Genomic DNA, 16791 nt, shown 5'->3' on the forward strand with positions numbered 1-16791 from the left:
TTATCTCTCTCTCTCTCTCTCTAACACACACTGTACCTGTCTCGCTCTATCATGCGAAAGATATTAAAATAATTGCGGTATTTAAAAATTTGCTGCTTTTGTTGTTGTTGTTGCAGTTGTTGTTGCTTCTGGCGCTAATGAGCGTTAATCAAATGCGAACAGCTGCAACAATCGGTTGAGCAATCGGTAGAGCAATCGTTAGGGCAATCGGTAGGGCGATCGGTGGGGCAATCGGTAGGGCAATCGGTAGGGCAATCGGTAGGGCAATCGGTAGGGCAATCGGTAGGCCTATCGGTAGGGCAATCGGTAGGGCAATCGCCCCCCGAAATTGCCCACCAAAATCGCAACTAAAGGCGTGGCGGCGCTCAGAAGAGAATATATGAAACATTCGCGTAGGTAAGGCATTTTAATCGTTAGATGGAAGGTGGAAGTGCGTAACGCCCAGCTGGATCAGGGGGAACGGGAGCGAGGCAGAGACCAAATGGAAATTAAATTTATTTGAGAAAGAGACGGACGACTACTGATAGTCGTTGTATATCTCTCATTCAAAATAATGACGATGATAATGATGATGATGCTACCGCTGCCGCTGCTGTTGCTGATGAAGTGCCAGGCAAGGACGCATGCCGGCTGTCTTAGAGGGCACTCGACACAGGCCCAGACAGGGTGCTTCAACACGAAAAGGTGTTCTCTGTGATGAGGTTTGCAAATGATTGGAGCTTTCCCTCAACCGTTTATCAGTTTACCAGGCACTGGTATACTATATATACTCTATATCTCTGAGATATGCCACTACTTCTGGCATCCCCATAGAATAACTGTATCCTATAGCATCCATGCAAACGATGAATCGATAAAGATCTCTTGCAAATCGATCTGTGATCATTTTCCTATTGATTTTCTAGCGGTGTTCAATCATTAAGTTTTTATGTAATTCTCGGATCTGGTCGAATACTGGGATGTTCCTTCTGGGATGTCGGCTGTGGGTTCTCCTGTCAATTAATTTCCTTTCGATCTCGCGACACCCTGTTTTCTCAATAATTGAGCAAGTGCTGTTCATGTTGTTGTTTAAGTTGCTGCTGCCACTCTCTTGTTCCCTTCTGCTGCTGATGCTCCCTCTAATGATGATGATGCTGCTGCTGCTGATGATGATGATGATGAAAAGCAAGCAAAAATCTTAAATAAAATAAAAATAAAAAGATATACAAGCAAAATGACACACAAAAAAAAAAAACAGAGACAGAGAGAAACAGAAAGAGTAGAAGAGAGCGAGAGAGACAGAGACAGAGAGAGGGGCACACAGTTGTAGAAATATATATATGTATATATATATTTTTTTTTTTAAGTTGAATATAATTTGTTTCTTACGTTACGTTGCTCTTCCCAGCCTCAGCCGCTGCTCTGTCGTCGTCGTCGCCGTCGTCGTCTACTATAATTTTTCTTTTTCACTTTTGTTGGATTTGTGTTGGTTTTTTCTGTATTTTCGCTGGCCACGCCGCGGGACGCGCTTCATTCTCGGTCAGCGCGCGCTCGTGGAAAATTCGAAAAAGCCCCCCAAAAACAACACAAGACCGAAACCGAAACTTAAACCGAAAGAACCCCCAACAAGATCGAACCAAGAAAGCAATTAAATTTAAAATACTCGCATTCGTACCCATAAATTAAACGATTACAGTCGATGCTCGTAACTCAAACCGAAAGATAAAGCCCCGAAAGATAGTTGCCCCAATTGGGGGCCCGACGCCCGCCCAAGTGGAGGAAAAGAGGAACAAGTGATATTCCATTTTTTCCACATTTTATTGTGCAATTAATTTGTTGTTCATTTGAACTTTTTTTTTTCGAGTGAGATTTTGTGAGTGTTTTGGTGATTGCTGATTGTTGATTGGTGTTACAAAATGTTGAACAAAAACTCAGCCTCGTCGCAGTCACTGCCGCGTGTGCACAGCTTCTTCAATATGATACCATCGATCATGCAGGACGATCTGGCTGTGACCATACTCGCCGATCGGGACAATATGTTCTCCATTAAGTCGCAGCGCAGGTAAAGTCCCCCCCAAATCGATCAAACCAATCCCGTGACCAGAAACCATCTATGGCTCGCCCTCAAAATAGTTCGCCTCTCACTTGCTCGTTTCCCCTCCTACATAACTATATAAATCGCGTTTATATACTATATATTGTTGGCTATATGTAGTATGTAGATACAATATATATATTTATATTCCAATTTAATGACACTAAACAAGATGTCTTATTCGCGATGTTTCTGCTGCGTGTTTCGCTTCTTCGATGTACGACGATTCCTTCATTATTTATGTTCTATTGGGGCTCCTGTTCTTCTGCCACACACACAGAGAGAAAAGTCTAACGAGAAAACTATCAAAATGGATCACTGTAATGGTCTTTCAGCTTCAAGAAGGAGATCAGAACTAGCAGAAGAACTCTAAGTGCCATCGATTAATATTCAATAAGGCCAAGGCCCAATCTTAAGAGGAAAGAGGAATCCCCTACGTTCAAGTGATTCGAATCTTTAAAAACTGGACCTGCAGCCCTTAAAACTTCTTCTGAGATCCAAAAAACGAAAGAAGATCAATCGTAATCCATCATAATGATACCAACTGATAGTGATACAGGATGAAGGCAGGATTTCTCGCTGGTTTTTTGTCCTATTTGATGGGGTTTCTACATTGATTTAAAACTTCTGGATCTTCTGGATTGAATTGACTTCTTTAAGGCCAGTGAAGGACTCTCTTTTGACCTGTTGCCCGCCATCCTACTCGTACCTACCCCCCCTTCGATCCCTCCCCCGAAAGTCCTATGGGGGCGGGATGAGTCATTGTGTTTTGAACCCAAAACGGGGGGCCTGCAAAATGCGTCGCAGTATTAATACCCCCCCAAAAAGAAAAACAAAAAATATAACGGACCAAAGAAAATGCGAAAACTGTCTACCCCCGCCCCACCACCCCCTCAACGACGCGTCAAATGAAAATGACAAATCAGCGGCAGAAAAAAAGAAGAAAAAAACCGCACACAAATGAGTCTGGTCTGCCCATACCCCCCCTCGCCCCCGCCCCCCTGGATGCTGCTGCAGTTGCCGGCACTTTTCCATCGACAGTGTGGAGGAGGATGGGGTGGGGAGGGGGTGTGTTGTCTTGCGGATGGATCGAATGGATATGGAATTGGGCTAGGGATTGGGTGGATTGGGTGGATGGATGGATGGATGGACGGATAATGTCGGCCCGATATCTGTTGTATATGCCTTACGTCTCTCGATGATACGATGATCCATCCGAAATCCGAAGTGTGCGACGTGCCAGAAATCAGGCAAACAAACAAATGTGTTAAACAAATAGCGCGAGACGGCAGAGGAGCGACCCCAAAGTGGCACAGAGGCCGCAGATTGCCGAGCACGGAGGCGCGCGGACACGGAGCCTGTAAATGAGCTGCCATTGTTGTTGGTAGTGATGCTAATGTTGTTGTTGTTGTTGTTGTTTCTGTAGTTATGGCCGCAAAGGAGGTCAATTTTACAAGCGTCAAAAGTTGTTTCAATGGGAAAACATTTTTCATGCCACCAGACCAATCTCTCTTTCTCTCTCTCTCTCTCTCTCTCTCTCTTTCTCTCTGTGTGCGTGGCAGAAATTGCTTTTCATATTTTATTTTCAATTTTTTGTTGCGTCCCGAACGATTTTCATTGTCGTAGGCGGCGACACAATTAGCGGTTAAAGCGATCAAATGTGCAACAAAGCCAGGCTTCCGACTAGCTGCTACCCTTGCAAGTCAAGGAAATCTTTGGGATCTTTAAGGTTGAATCTTGAAGCCTTTTAAATTTTAAAAGGAATGTATTTTAGGGAATTTAATGGGATATATGTAGATATTTCCGTATTTAATGGGTGGCATAAATATTTGGAATAATAGTATACTTATTTAATTTTAATCGTTCTATAATGGGTGTTTTTTTTTTTCGTTTTCAAAGCTCCTCATTATTATTTTTTTTTTTCTTGTAGCTTAAAAAATAAATATAAAACGAGCAGAGTTTAAGAAACAAAAAAAAGGGGGAAATTCCTATGCGAAAAATACCAAAGAGATTTAATGTTTCAAAAAAGATCTCGACTAGCGGTATACCCTGGAATTTTGGCATTTCAAAAGCACTCAATTATCTGCTTTGGTGGAAGCCCAAAAAGGTCTTCAAATAAAATCAAGAACCTTTCAATACAACCATTGTAGAATCCCCTGTATTTCAATCCCAATTTCAAATTCAATTTAATTCCTTGGCGCCATTCTGTGTCTGTGTCTGTGTTTTTTTGTGACGTCACTGATGCGCACCGTGTACGCCCTCGCATCTGTGTACATATATGTACGTATTTATATATATTATCCATTTTACTTTTTATTATTATTAATTTATGCCAATTTTTTTGTTTGTCAACTTTTTCTTTGGCCAGCGATTTGCTTCGTTTGGTCATTTCGATTTTCGGTTTTTCGGCTTTTTGTCCTCTTTTTTTTGTTCTTATTTTTGGCACAGAGCAAAATGTTCAAAGCAAGTGGCTCGTGTGCCACTAAGGAGAGCCACCCAGCCCAGTCCCCATCCTCCCATATATCCTCTTCTTTTTCTTTTTTTTTTTCTATATGTTTTCCTCAATTTCTGTGGAATTTTCAACTGCCAAAAAACAAAAAAAAACGGAGGAAGAGTGTGGCGAAACTTGGCCGTCGTGATGGCGTCCTTTGGCGGACCCTGAGTGTGTGGGTGGGATGGGCGCTTGGCGCTTGGCGCTTGGCGCTTGGCGGTGTATATTGAGGCCAGACACTGACCTTTTTGGCCGCTTGCACTCACGTTCTACTCCTACTCCTTGGCTGTTGGCTGGAAAACATTCAGCCATTTCGAGCACTAAAAATTTCACGTTTTCGGTAATCGAAAAGGCATCCATTGAAATGCCGCAGAACGGCAGGAAAACATTGTCAGATGCCAGATGCTGGGGGGCAATATTCAATAGTTTTGTACTGGCTTACTCATGAAACACAAAAATATACATATTTATGTCCTAAAATAGAAAAAAAAAACCATATTTGTATTTGTTTTTGTAATTAGATCTCGTGCATGTTTTAAAAAATGCTTTATACATATTTCATATGCCATAAACCAATCGAATACTTGTGGAATATCCTTACTTATGCCACCTTTTTTTGTCTTTCTCTTTGTCTTTCCGCAGCCATGGCGAGGATCTCATTGTGACGCCGTTCGCCCAAATTTTAGCCAGCTTACGTTCAGTGCGCAACAATTTATTAAGTCTGACAAATGTTCCAGCATCAAACAAGTAAGTGTTGTACTTCGTGACCTTGGCCAGCAGAGGCCCAAAGGCCCAGCACCCAGCGCCCAGCGCCCAAAAGCAACCCAACCCAACCCGACCCGACCCCCCCCACACGACCCCACGCCAACCCGTCGCCCGCCCTATCCCACTCAGTGAAGAGACATTCAATTTGTTGTGTACTAAAAGATGTACTTGACCCCAAAACTCAAAAGTGAAATCTTTTCCAACCCCACCCTCCCTCCAGCCGACCCTCCCCCCGTTCGGTTCTCTGTCTGTGTTTTTGCCTGCTCTTTGCTCGCTCTAACCAACCCATCTAACCCCACCACTATTACTACTCCCCTCTCTCTCCCCCCCCTCTCTATTTCTATCTCTCTCTTTCTCTGTCCAGCTATCTGTCACCCTCCTCCGCCCCTCACACCCTCTTTTGTGCTCTCGGTGTGTTTTTGTCGTCTCACACTTTAATTAATCAAAAGCATAAAAATACAAATACAAATAAAATACAAATAAAAATACAAATAAAATACAAGTAAAATAAATAAACAAAAAAAAAAAAAAGCCAGCGACAGCAGTGACAACAACAACAACAACAACAACCATAACAGTAGTTACAGCTAAAAGCGTGGGGCGGGGGGATTGGGGGGGAAGAATTTAGTATTTAATTTTCATCTTACCCCCACTTCCCCTACCACCCTTACCACCCTACCACCCAGCAACCTCTCGACTAACAATAACTTTTGATGGTCTTTGGGTAAATGTGTATTTTATAACGAATAAAAATAGAAATACCCACGAAAATGAGAGAAGAACCCTTTGGAAAAGGTTGAAGGTCCCCGGGACTTATCGGCATGGCTTCCCCCCCAACCCCCAAACCCCCCCCCCCCTCTCTAACCCTTGCACACCCACTTCTACTTCAACAGAAATGACGTGAAACGTGCCAAAAATATCGCAAAAAACAAAAAAAAAATAGAAAATACAACAACAAAAGTAAGAAATCCAAAAAAAGATTTTTTTGAATCGAGGTGTTATTTATACACAGAGCTTTTTTGATATTTTCCCAAGAATATATGTATATATGTTTATGTATTTGTATGTGTGCATGTCGTTGGGTTGCTGGGAAAAAAAAAACACTTAAATTTAGAGCAGAAAAAATATCATATCTGCTGCGATATGGGGAATATTTGTATATATTTTCAAGCGAAAATCTCGACACGGGTTGTTCAACCAGGAACACAGCACTCAGACACGGACACGGACACGGATACGAACTCGGACTCTGTTGTTGCATTGTTTGGTTGTTGATTGTTTTTGTTACCCTTTCCCCCCCCCCCGTCCCCCCTCTCTTAAGCTCTAAATGACTTGCCATTGCCCCCAGCCCCCCCCAAACGCCCGCCCATTAACCCTTTAGACCTAAGCCCCAGCAAAAAAAAAAAATTGATGTAAAAACCACCAAACCCCCAAACAAAAAATCAACAAAATCAGAGAAGAAAAACCAAAACAGAATTTGTTCCAATTTTGTTCATAAATATAAATATTTTTTTCTCTCTCTCTCTTTCTTCTACTCTCTCTCTCTCTCGCTCTAACTCTCTCTCACTGTCTCATTTCTCCATATAATATGTGTGTACATAAATAAATGTGTGTGTTGTTTGGCTCGATTGAAACTCGACTTTTGCAACCAAATCAATCTAAATGTTGTGCACTTTTCGGCTTACACCACCAACCCACCACAAACCCACCACCAATCCACCACCAAAACCCACCACACCTAACCATTTCCATTCCCATTTCCAATGCTCCTCCTCCTCCTCCCTGCCTCCCGCCTGTTTGCCGTTTGCTTCCCGTTTGTTTCGATCACGATTTCGATTTTGATCTGATCATTTATCATTGATTTTTTGTTTTCGATTTTCTTTTTGCTTTTGTTATATATTTATTCTTTTTCATCCCCATGCTCTCGTTCTCGTTCTCGTTCTCGCCCTCGATGTTCGTTTGTTTGATTGTTTGTTCGATGTATTCTTTGTTGTTCCTCCCCTCCTCCCCAAAAACCCCTTAACCTGTCCCAAATCCCACTCCTACTCTCTCTCTGTCTCCCTCCCTGGCTTCTGTCTCTCTCTATCTCTGTATATCTATGTGTGTGCGTGTGTGCGTGCGTGCGTGTGTGTGTGTGTGTGTGTGTGTGTGTAAACCATTTATTAATCAAACAAGATCCAGGCGGCCAGCTCAATCGTCATCCGGACGCGGCGGAAACGCCAGTGGCGTTCAATTGGCGCAGGGGGACGAGGCCTACACACGCCTAGCCACCGATACCATTGAGGAGTTAGACTGGTGTTTGGATCAGTTGGAGACCATACAGACGCATCGCAGTGTCTCCGACATGGCATCACTCAAGGTACATTATCATATCCATATATATATATATTGACCTCTATTTATCGTGTAAATCTTTCGTTTGTCCAGTTCAAACGCATGCTTAACAAGGAGCTGTCACACTTCAGCGAGTCAAGCAAATCGGGAAATCAGATTTCCGAATATATATGCTCCACATTTTTGGGTAAGTTTAAACGAAGACTAGAACCTAGCATGGGCTACCATAAAGCTGTTCTTGGCTGCTAAGTCGGTCCCAGAATCCAGCAACAATATCAACACAGTCTTTGTCTAGGCGCAGGAGAATCCCACAGCAAATTTAGGCCTTGGCGACGCCCAAAAGTCGCTTCCAAGAAACCAAAAGCGGTCTTTGCTTAAAGACACACAGAGATGATATGATACCTTAAAGAACTAACAGGAATCTGATATGTATTTAATTAAGCAACAAAAAATGTACCCCAAAAAACTGTCTGTCTTCTGTGGAAGGAAATAAGTTTCTGTCGTTCTTCTTCGCTTGAATAAGCCATCTAAACTTGGCCGGAATGAAGCTGAAAACTTTACGCAAAACAATTGCACAATACCAGAACGCCAGGACGAGTAGTGCCACCATTCGAAGTGATTCGATGCGTACGCACTTGGAGGACCAGCACCTCAACCAGCATATTTCCAATTGTATTTACCCTTTATTTCGGATCATCATCATCAATGGAAGGGAGCTATAACTATCAGCGGGTGCTCCATCCATTAAGACCCTAGCAAATGGAAATGTGCTGAAAAGTTAGTCAAGAAGTTTTGTGGCGCGGCTTTCAGCTTCAACTTTCGTTTCGTTTCGTTTCGTTTTGCCTGCAAGTTGTTTCTAGCTTCTGCTGCCCTTCTCTTCTCCTGTTGCTGTTGTTGTAAAAATGAGGTTGTTGTTGAAATTGTTGGTGAGCGGCGCACAAAAGTATGCAATAAAATCGCATTAACCACAGTAGACGCGAAGAAGCCTCAGCGAAGCAGAAAAGTACCAGCAAAAAAAAAAAAAAGCAAAAGAAAGGAAAACTCAAGCCGCCATCCATCTCCATCTCCATCTCCGTCTCCATCACCATGGCAGAACGGCAGCAAATTATGCGGTGGAAAAAGCAGCAGCAAAAGTTATGCAAATCATAGAAGGACCCCCAAGCAAGTCGCAACTGCAATACCGTGGACATTTTTTGGGCAACACTTAATGGCCATTCCGTACGGAGGTTCCCTGTGGCCCGGTGTTCTAGAGCGAACTCCAAACCGCCTTGTTTCGAGAGAAGAATGCCAGAGAGCCAGCAGAGCTTCTATATCCATTATGGCATATGATAAACTGTGCAGATGTTCTCTAAGTGAAGCTAATTCCTTCTGTCGATCAGCCGACGATTCGACCCCTGGCCACCCGAAAATGCCGGCCATAAAAAGTGAATCCTCAGCCAAAAGTCACGTACCCCACGTACAGTGGGGGAGGGAATTACATTGAGAAATGTTTAAACTTTCGCATAGCGTTTTCCCCTGTCTCTGTCGCCGTGTCTCGCCTCTGGGCCGCCTCTTTCGCCGCAGCGTTGGATTGAAAGTGCAAAATTAAATTATGCAGAGCAGCATAAAAACAGATGAAGTGGAAATTTCATTGTTTAACCTGCGAACCGAGCCCGCAAGCCGACTCCAAGTCCGAGTCCACAATCCCCAATGGCCCAATCCCGTAGCCGATCCCAGGCGCCTGCCTGCTGCCCACTTACCGCTCTTTTGTCCTGGCCAAAGCCACTTTGTGGCACTCTGTGTGCGATAGCGCATAGCGGGATCTGGATGAGGCATGCGGCATGCGGCATACGGCATACGGTGGCCCGCGGAGAGCGGACACTGAAGCTGGGGGTGTGTACAAACAAAGGCGCCGCACCTAGGCCCCGGCCTAGGTCGCAAAAAAGAGTTGAAAGGGAAAGAGTTGAAAGCGGAGCAAAAAATAAAAAAAAAAATGTGGGGGACTGAACGACGCTGCCACTGGGTGGCATATTTGCACATTTGTCCATATTTCTGCTTCGCTAACCTCCGAGTCCACACGGACGGCGGTGGGAGAAACAGAGACAGAGACAGAGACACGCAGACAGAGCGACAGAGAGAGAGCGAGCGGGGGAGTGGGAGTGGGAGAGGCGGCAAAGTCCTTCTGATGGACATCGTAGGGGTCTCTGGCTACCTTTCACTAGAATTTCCAGGCCTATATCTGTGCTAGTTGTTGTTTTTGTAGTTTATCAAGCATAAAATCGCATTTGGGGGCCCCACACAGACACACACTGGCACGCTGTGGCACACACACGCGCGAGGGCCTAATGTCCATTTGTAACACTTCATTTGCAACAGAAGCCCCGACCCGGTCCGATCCGATCCGATCCGACCTCGAAACCGAAGCAAAAAGTCAAAATGTAGGAAGGGACAGAGACAGATTATACTTGGGAGTGGTTCCGGCGGCAGAGGGTGCCCAAGCAGGGTGAAAGCATGGTGAAAGTGGGGGAGAAAGCATACTCGAAATACTCACACGAGTACGAGTATATGCTAACCACCTGGAATCACCTGCAAGGTGAATCCGTGGGGCAACAGGAATACCAAACAGAAACAGATTCCGAATCAGATTAAAGAAGCAGTTGAATCCAAAGAGTACGAATAATAAGCGTAAGACCTGTGCGGGTGGGGGGGTATTGGGGGCTGTGGGGCTGTGGGGCCACAACATATGCAAAACAAGATGCTGGCCCGCACATCAGGTGTATAACTTTTTGTTGTTGTTTTCTGTACACACATATGTCCGTGTGTGTGTATTTTTCCTGGCAAGGATAGAAGGGACCTTCTAAAAAAAACAACGTGGAAGCAAATGCGAAAAAGATTCTCAGGGCAGGGGCGCAAAATTTATGCGCTGTCAAGCTGATAGAGTTGCCCCATTGGACACTCTCACTCACGCTCTCACGGGACGAAAGAGCCACAAGAAGAAAATACATATTTGAAAAAAAACCTAGTCTTGGATGGGAGCCAAAAAATGTCAGCACTTAAAGGTACCCAAGGGCATTGAAAGAGTGCAAAAAGATATAGTGTACGCCAGCCAATAACAAAAACAATAACAAAAACATGCTCACGACATGTATGTTGTTGTTAATAACATTCTTTCGCTTGTGCGTCTCGAGTAGAGAATGTACTTGGAGGTGGCATTTAATCATTCCATTCAGTACATTTAAATCCAAAAATCTTTGCTAGATCTGGTATTCCATGGATTTGTATGATTTTTGTACACCGATTTTCATTAGTATGTTAATTGGTCAGAGCCTGGCTCTTTGCTGGATTATCCATTGATCATTTGATTGAAACCCATTCAAAGTTAGGGCCTTACTTGAGCTTTGTAAATCCATCAAATCGATTGAAGCTCAATCGGTGCCCCCCCGTGGCGCAACAGTTAAATATACGGACGAAATCTGCAAACTCGTGATGTTTTTTGTCGGTGCATATGTAAGCGGAAAACACACGCAGCTGCCACGCCCCAACGCCCCAACGGGCCACGCCCACTTGGATATCCGTGGGTTATTTATGTATGTCCTACGAGTGTGTGTGTGTGTGTGTGTGAATGTAGCCTTTCCTCCATCCTCCACAGCAATTTCTCCACCAGCAGCAGCCGAACGCAATTTGGACTTTGAAATGAATATTAATTTATTCAGAGGCAATTTTGAATTTTCTCTGTGCTAGAAAAACAAACAATTGGAAAGGAATGTGGGTGTGGGTGTGGGTGTGGGTGTGGGGTGTAGTGTGCGGGGCGGTAGGGTGGGTCAGAGGGAAAGGTTTGACCCACTAGGCAGTAAGCAGTAGGCAGTAGGCAGTAGGCAATGGAGTTCTGTATGCAAAAGTTTTGTTTGCCGACTCTTGAATATTTACGAGTATATGGCTGTGTAAACAGACGCAAGCAGAGTCTATGGAAGATATGAGTGGAGTGGCTATGATGCATCCTGATCCACTTTCAGTCCGCTGTCAGTCTGTGCGGCTGTCCTTGGGTGAGAGCCTCAGTCTCAAATGGCCTGGGGACTGGCCGTCGCACTCGTGTGTGCACTCCTATTTGATCTGTCTGTCTGTCTGTCTGCCATCCGTGGCGGCTGGTGATTGCTGATGATAGTACACTTAATAAACTGTATCCTTCCTTTCCCGTTCGATTATTTGCAGACAAACAGCAAGAGTTCGATTTACCCTCGCTGCGCGTGGACGATAATCCGGAGGTGGCCAGCGCCGCGGCCGCCATCAACCAGCAGGCATATGGGGTTGCACGGGCCCGGTCGCCGCGCGGCCCACCCATGTCCCAGATCAGCGGAGTGAAGCGGCCACTGTCCCACACGAACAGCTTCACCGGCGAGAAGCTGCCCACCTTTGGCGTGGAGACGCCCAAGGAGAACGAGCTGGGCACCCTGCTCGGGGAGCTGGACACCTGGGGCATTGAGATATTCAAGATTGGCGATTGGAGCTGCAACCGCCCGCTCACCTGTGTGGCATACACCATATTTCAGGTTGGTCATGGACTACAAAGTACACAACAAACAATGAACCAAGAAGATGGGACTACTCCCCTATGGCATCTTTATTGTATAGTGTATAGGTTATCCGTTCGCTTATGGCATTTTTCGACGATTGTGTGCTACAGAAATAATATCTGACAACTTCTATGGATACTTGTACAGCCTCATACTTGGAATTTGTCAGCATCTTATTTAAAAATTCAAAGTAAATTCAAGTCTGAAGATGCGATCCAATCATCCAAGCCAACAGCCCAATACTCGTCTTGTGCAAAGTACATGCAAAAGTGATCACTTTATTAGCCCATCTAATGGTCCGTCTTTTCTATCTCTTTCTCTTTCTGGCCATTACAGAGTAGAGAATTACTGACCAGTCTTATGATACCACCGAAAACTTTTCTTAACTTTATGACTACTCTGGAGGACCACTACGTCAAAGACAATCCGTTTCACAATTCGCTTCATGCCGCTGACGTGACACAGAGCACCAATGTGCTGCTCAATACACCGGCTCTCGAAGGCGTGTTCACACCACTCGAGGTGGGCGGGGCACTGTTTGCCGCTTGCATACACGATGTTGATCATCCAGGATTAACCAACCAGTTTTTGGTTAACTCAAGTGAGTATCTCTCCTGGTATTCCACATATTCTCGGATACTGATCTCGGATGGCTTGCTCTCGTTTCAGGTTCCGAGCTAGCATTAATGTACAATGACGAATCTGTTTTGGAAAATCATCATTTAGCGGTTGCCTTTAAATTATTGCAAAATCAAGGATGTGATATATTCTGTAATATGCAAAAGTGAGTGGACTCTCGCATGCGATTGTACCTATCTGTATCCCCATTTCCATCTCCATTGTGTAGGAAACAACGCCAAACATTGAGGAAAATGGTTATTGATATTGTGCTATCCACGGACATGTCCAAGCACATGAGTCTGCTGGCCGATCTGAAGACAATGGTGGAAACCAAAAAAGTGGCCGGCTCTGGAGTTTTGCTGCTGGACAACTACACCGATCGTATACAGGTGAGCCGCATACACGCCTCCATATATATTCGAGTACGTTCTTATCCAATCCATTCTCAGGTGCTTGAGAATCTGGTGCATTGCGCTGATCTAAGCAATCCCACCAAACCGCTGCCGCTTTACAAGCGCTGGGTGGCCCTACTCATGGAGGAGTTCTTCCTACAGGGCGACAAGGAGCGCGAGTCGGGCATGGATATCAGTCCGATGTGCGATCGACACAATGCCACCATCGAGAAGTCGCAGGTGGGCTTCATCGACTACATTGTGCATCCGCTCTGGGAGACCTGGGCCGATTTAGTGCATCCCGATGCCCAGGACATACTCGATACGCTTGAAGAGAACAGAGACTACTACCAGAGCATGATACCGCCATCGCCGCCACCATCGGCGGCCGATGATTTGCCACAGGACGAGAAGATACGCTTTCAAGTAACTAAATCTCTAGATCGGATCTGAATGATCTTGGACCATATCTAACTCGAAACTCTTTCTGTTCTTCCACCCGCAGGTAACTCTGGAAGAGTCCGATCAGGAGAACCTGGCCGAACTGGAGGAGGAGTGCGACGATGAGAGCGAGGGCCGGGTCGATGCCGGCTCCAGCACCACCACCGGCACCACCGCCACTGCGGCGATGGGTGGCGGGTCGGGTGGGGGCGGCGGTGGAGGTGGCGTCGCTCCCATAGCGGGTGACGTGCAAAATCAAGCGCAACAAGGTGGAATATGACGGAGAGTCGCGGGAATGTATCGCAGATTTACGGAAAAGGCTCAAAACCTTTTCCCACTACGTTAGTGACTATTATTAACAAACAAAAAACCTATAAAAAAAAGAAAACCAAGAAAAAAATCTTATAAAAAATACGAAAAAAAAAAAACAACAAACAACCTAACTAAAAACAAAAAAAAAACTATTAAACAAATGTTTAAAGCATACAAAAAACCAAACAGCAATAGCAAAAGTACCGTTTAACTTACAAAGCATAGAAAAACGAAAAACAAAAAAGGAAATTAGAAACTTACTTAATGGAAAAACAATGAGATTGATGTTGAAAACCCTGAAAAACACACACACAAACAAGCTAAAGAGAAATACTAAATCAAGAACCAGAATAAGATCAAGATCAAAAGAAATCTAAGCAAATGCTGAGGAAGATCTTATATATTCTTAGCAAAACCAAAACCAAACGAAAATCCAAGACAAAGCAAAAAGAACGAGAAGAAAAGAAGAGAAAACCAACTAACGCAAATAATACTAAGATGATACCAAAACTCCACCAGACCCGAGAACCCGAGACGCGAATCCCCCAAGATATAGACGATTTTTGTTGCAAATGATCATTGTTAAGCAAATCTGAACTACTTAAGCACTAAGCATTAAACCCTCTGTTAAATCTGCTGTTAAATACGCATTAGTCTAATAAGTTCCCCGTCCCGCCCCCAAAATTGTTCAAACTCTGCTCCTATTTTAAACCATTGACAAAACTGAACCCAGGCCAGGAAGGCACACACACAACCCCCCCTAGAACGCCTAGATATCCATCCCCACCAGTACCGAGCAGAGCGGAACCGAAGAGAATGGTACGGAAGCGGAAACGGAAACAAAAGCAGAAGTACATTTAAGCATAAGGGAAAGTTTTTAAGTTTTAATGTTTTTGCATGCCTGAAAAACGTTTATTTTACTCGATGATTCTGTTGTTTGATTACGTAAGCAGCGCATATTGAAATGATTTTATGATTTAGACAAAGCAAAAGAAGCAACCCACAAACTCACACAAAGCAAAACAAAACAAAAACAAAAAAGAAAAGAAAACCAATGTAAAGTGTAAGAACCCAGTGAATTAAACAAAAATTGAAAGCAAAACCGATCATGTTGAAAATGAAAAGAGGATTCGATGAACCCTTTGACGACCGAAGACCGGAGACCCCCTGTTCGGTCTACGGCCGGACTGTAGTTGTATAGTTATTCATATATATATACATATGTATATATACACACATATGTATGTACATATATGTATGTCAATATATTTATATATATGTATTTATAAAAATATATATATAGTTATTTTTTTTTTTTTTTTTTAATATTATTTGTAAATAATTTAAATGTTTGACTCGAATTTAAATCAAGCAGCAGGCAAGTGTTGCCGCTAAACTAAATGAAAGAAAACAAAGCCAAAAAACATATAAAATAAAACTAAGAGAAGCAAGGATAAGGATAGGAAGAGGAAAGGGCAGTTCAAGATGAGAAAGAATTAGTCAAAGGAAAGGAACGGAATGGAATGGAACGGAAAGAAAAACTATTGTGGGTTGCTAAAGAGTTTCCATTTCCATTACCTCTTTGAATTGCAATTTCAATTTGCTTCCATAAGAAGAGCGATAAAGAAGGAAAGAAAGAAAGAGAGGGAGAATGTAGAATGGAGAGAAACAGAAAATAATGTCAAACGCTGTCTTCGCAAATATTTTTCGCTATATATTACATATATTATATTATTTAGTTACTAAGCTGAAAAACACACACAAAGTAAAAGAAATGAAACCGAAACGAGGCAAGACACAGACCACAGACAGGAATGAAAATGAGAAAGAGAAAGAGCATGTGGAACAGAACATGAATTTAGTGAACAATTTTACTGGAAAAACACACACAATTTACAACAAAGCAAAAGACTCTTCGACAACAACAAAATAAAATTAAAAACTAAAAAACAAACAAAAACAAAAACAAAAAGAAAAACAAAAGCAAAAAAAACAAGCACAAGCAATTTTTAGTTATCGAAATGCAAAAAACCAAAAGAAAAGAACGAAAAAGTCATTGGCTATAATACCATTATTTATACCTAACCTATACGACACTCTATATAGATCTATACATACATATACATAGTATATATATATATATACATATATATATATAGGAAAGCTATAGCATATACGAGTATATATATACATATATGCATATGTAAAGTCACGATCCTGGCGCTGGTGCGCGGATCGATCAATGTGGCAGGCCAAATTCTAAAGAGCGCATAATTTATATTGTTTTATATTATGTTTTATTGTTATTAATTTATTACCCGATTATTATCCCCGTTTTTTTCAGACCTTAGTGCTATTCTATATACATACATATATACATATATTTCTTTTTTGTGTTTAAGCGGGCAGGATCCGCGCATAAAATAGTCTTTTTTTAATACATAACAAATATATATACTATATATAATATGTGAATGAAATGAAATGAAATGGAATAGAATGGAGTGCAGTGGAGTGGAAAAAAGAACCTTGATGGTCTAAAAATATCATTAAAATTATGATGCACTATTGGTGAACATATATACATATATATATGTATGTACATATATAAACAAGAGTAGAGCTATATATATATATATATATGCATCCAAGAAAATTATTGTTGAAGCAGAGGACTGCGAGGATTACGATCAACTGGAATTTGTAGACGAAGTTTAAGTTGGAGCCGAGCAAAAGAATACTTTATAGCAATTTAAGCAGCATTGTAAATGTGCGCTTCAGATTTACTATTTGTCGAAACTTAATCAACCT

General features: G+C 42.9%; 1 protein-coding gene across 10 annotated transcripts in view; it reads left to right on the forward strand.

Moving 5' to 3' along the window:
• Positions 1–15020, forward strand: part of LOC108156758 (cAMP-specific 3',5'-cyclic phosphodiesterase) — a 120467-nt gene extending 105447 nt beyond the window's left edge. For 6 of the 10 annotated variants that reach the window (XM_033392000.1, XM_033392007.1, XM_017288447.2 and 3 more), the window contains 9 exons: positions 5208–5312; positions 7506–7689; positions 7758–7851; positions 11853–12190; positions 12551–12815; positions 12884–12998; positions 13062–13224; positions 13285–13653; positions 13733–15020. In XM_033392000.1, coding sequence (XP_033247891.1) covers positions 5208–5312; positions 7506–7689; positions 7758–7851; positions 11853–12190; positions 12551–12815; positions 12884–12998; positions 13062–13224; positions 13285–13653; positions 13733–13948 — 1849 coding nt within the window. In that variant the 3' untranslated portion in view covers positions 13949–15020. Of the gene's footprint in view, positions 1–1540; positions 2042–5207; positions 5313–7505; positions 7690–7757; positions 7852–11852; positions 12191–12550; positions 12816–12883; positions 12999–13061; positions 13225–13284; positions 13654–13732 lie in introns of those variants that run through there. The other 4 variants (XM_033392004.1, XM_017288455.2, XM_017288495.2 and 1 more) reach the window with 3 other exon arrangements.
• Positions 15021–16791: the final 1771 nt, after the last annotated feature.

This window comes from Drosophila miranda, chromosome XL, assembly GCF_003369915.1.
Source record: "Drosophila miranda strain MSH22 chromosome XL, D.miranda_PacBio2.1, whole genome shotgun sequence".
NCBI lineage: Eukaryota > Metazoa > Arthropoda > Insecta > Diptera > Drosophilidae > Drosophila > Drosophila miranda.